Source organism: Sinocyclocheilus rhinocerous, unplaced genomic scaffold (genome assembly GCF_001515625.1).
Source record: "Sinocyclocheilus rhinocerous isolate Xijiao unplaced genomic scaffold, SAMN03320098_v1.1 scaffold677, whole genome shotgun sequence".
Classification (NCBI taxonomy): domain Eukaryota; kingdom Metazoa; phylum Chordata; class Actinopteri; order Cypriniformes; family Cyprinidae; genus Sinocyclocheilus; species Sinocyclocheilus rhinocerous.
In genome coordinates this window covers 2,317,053-2,318,414 of record NW_015633185.1, presented here as the reverse complement: position 1 = coordinate 2,318,414, position 1,362 = coordinate 2,317,053, and the positions used below count along the sequence as shown (strand labels likewise).

Below are 1,362 nucleotides of genomic sequence, written 5' to 3'. Positions count from 1 at the left end.
ATATATATATAATAAAAAATATATAATTATATTTTTAATTATATTTATAGATTAATAATATTATCAATTATATTCTAATAATTAAAAATGAATTCATCTCCTAATGAATGGATGGAAAATTTATGTGAATTCATTAATCAAATAAAATATGAAATGCAAAAACGTGGGAATGGTGTATTCATCTTTTCATCCATTCAGAACCCCTGTCATGACAAGAGACATAAAGACATCTGGTCCAAAGAGAAGACCTGTGATAGGCTGCCCAAATTTCTGGTTATTGGCCCACAGAAAACAGGTGAGTCCTGGTATTTCCATACACTCTTAACTTTTATAAAGAATATCTCTTTGGATTTGAGACTTTAGTCTTTGCAACTTTACAGATCTTCTTTATGCACCAAGAGCTTGTAACACTCTAAAGAGAAAGGAAAAAATGAAATCGCATCATATGACCCCTTTAAATCTTACTTAGGGTAACCGAATAAATTACGCAAAATGCAGCCTTAGAGATTGAGTTTGATATTGTTTATTTCTGACCACAGGTACCTCAGCTTTGCACTCCTTCCTGACCCTTCACCCCGCCATCACCAGCAACTTCCCCAGCCCAGTCACCTTTGAAGAGATCCAGTTCTTTAACGGGCCGAATTACCACAACGGCATTGACTGGTAATATACACAGCACAGCTTTTTCACTCCCAGCCAGTGTAGCAGACAAAAGTCATTAGTCATAATAAGTTTGTTTCTATCACCCCTCCACTTTATTATATCTGTAAGACTGTCTAGGTTTCATATTGAAATTTTAATAGATCCATCACTTTTAATAGTGAGATGATGTTACAGTGCCCTGTAATAGAATACTAAATAAAATAATTTATTGTAGCCTCTTGTAGCATATTTGTTGTTATTGCGTGTTTTAATCTCTTGCAGGTACATGGACTTCTTTCCCTTCCCCTCGAACGTCAGCACAGACTTCATGTTTGAGAAAAGTGCCAACTACTTTGATACAGAGGTGGTTCCAAAGAGGGCTGCCGCCTTACTGCCCAGAGCCAAGATCTTAGCATTGCTTATCAACCCAGTCGACAGAGCCTACTCTTGGTATCAGGTACTCTACAACAGCTTTCTCTCATTCTCCCTCCCTCTTTCTCTCATGTTGTGTGGTCTGTTTTCTGTAATAGATGTAATATTCCAGCAGTAGTAATCATTTAAAGGTCTTGTTAGAATTTTTTTTTTAAAGGGGTCATATGATGCGATTTCAAGTTTTCCTTTCTCTTTGGAGTGTTACAAGCTGTTCATGAATAGATAAGATCCCTAAAGTAGCAAAGACTAAAGTCTCAAACCCAAAGAGATATTCTTTATAAAAGTTAA

The 1,362-nt window shown here is 35.9% G+C and overlaps 1 protein-coding gene across 5 annotated transcripts in view; it reads left to right on the top strand.

Moving 5' to 3' along the window:
• The window catches only part of LOC107743572 (bifunctional heparan sulfate N-deacetylase/N-sulfotransferase 2-like), a 150,893-nt gene that overhangs the window by 144,929 nt on the left and 4,602 nt on the right, over positions 1-1,362 (top strand). For all 5 annotated transcript variants that reach the window (XM_016556892.1, XM_016556889.1, XM_016556888.1 and 2 more), the window contains 3 exons: positions 199-295; positions 540-663; positions 925-1,099. In XM_016556892.1, the coding sequence (XP_016412378.1) occupies positions 199-295; positions 540-663; positions 925-1,099 (396 nt within the window). The remainder of the gene's footprint in view (positions 1-198; positions 296-539; positions 664-924; positions 1,100-1,362) is intronic.